This window comes from Egretta garzetta, unplaced genomic scaffold (genome assembly GCF_000687185.1).
Source record: "Egretta garzetta isolate BGI_Z169 unplaced genomic scaffold, ASM68718v1 scaffold42, whole genome shotgun sequence".
In the NCBI taxonomy this organism is placed as follows: Eukaryota; Metazoa; Chordata; class Aves; order Pelecaniformes; family Ardeidae; genus Egretta; species Egretta garzetta.
In genome coordinates, this window is record NW_009258782.1 from 1,210,038 (window position 1) to 1,210,808 (window position 771).

The 771-nt window shown below is 68.2% G+C and overlaps 1 protein-coding gene across 1 annotated transcript in view; it reads right to left on the reverse strand.

The window, feature by feature from the left end:
* The window catches only part of LLGL1 (LLGL scribble cell polarity complex component 1), a gene marked incomplete at its 5' end in the record, with an annotated part of 5,480 nt that extends 4,711 nt beyond the window's left edge, over nucleotides 1-769 (reverse strand). The window contains 3 exons of the mRNA XM_035889134.1: nucleotides 129-196; nucleotides 318-535; nucleotides 625-769. Of these exons, the coding sequence (XP_035745027.1) occupies nucleotides 129-196; nucleotides 318-535; nucleotides 625-769 (431 nt within the window). The remainder of the gene's footprint in view (nucleotides 1-128; nucleotides 197-317; nucleotides 536-624) is intronic.
* Nucleotides 770-771: the final 2 nt, after the last annotated feature.

Consider the following 771-nt stretch of genomic DNA (forward strand, 5'->3'; position numbering starts at 1 on the left):
CCCCCCAACAAGTGGCTGGACCCCCCTACCCCATCCCGCTCCCCCACCACAGGAAGGGGCTATGTGTGTCCCCACCCCAGCACATTTCAGGTTTCCCCGGCTCCTCCCACCGCTGCCAGGCCACTCACCCGGTGAGGAGAAGCCCCCTCTGCGTGGGCTCCTGGGCCAGGTTCTTCCCCCCGTCGATGGGCCAAGCCTGGAGGGAGGGATGGAGGGAGCCCACCCGCAGGGAGCGGGACCAAGCGTCACCCCCCTGCTAGCCTGTCCGGGGGGGGCTCAAGGACCCTCCCCCCCTCCCCACCATCCCCATCACTCACTGCAGAGGAGAGCCGGGGGCTCTGCTGCTCGCCGGCACTGATGATTCTCTCCCAGAGCTTGAGGGGCACGTTGGAGACGTGGCAGGAGCAAGTGATGGCGGAGGAGTGGAGCGGCGCCAGGTACGGGGCAGGGATGGTGGGCCAGCCCGGCGTCTGGAGGTCGATGGCCACCAGCTCCTCCTCCACCAGCACCACGAGGGCACGGGGGTTCTCAAAGCCTGGGGGGGTGGATGGGACATAGCTGCTGCTAGCAGAGATTTATCCCTGGCACCCTCTCCCTCCCTGGGGTGGCCCCGGCAGGACGTACCTCCCTCGGCCGCCTCGGTGCTCTGCACGGTGAAGAAGTCGATGACACGGGAGGTGAAGTCGAGCGTGGCCAGGGTCTGGCCCTGCAGCACGCTGACGCAGTGCCGGTCACCGTAGCTGGCCCGCGGCATCCCCCCGCTGAAGATGA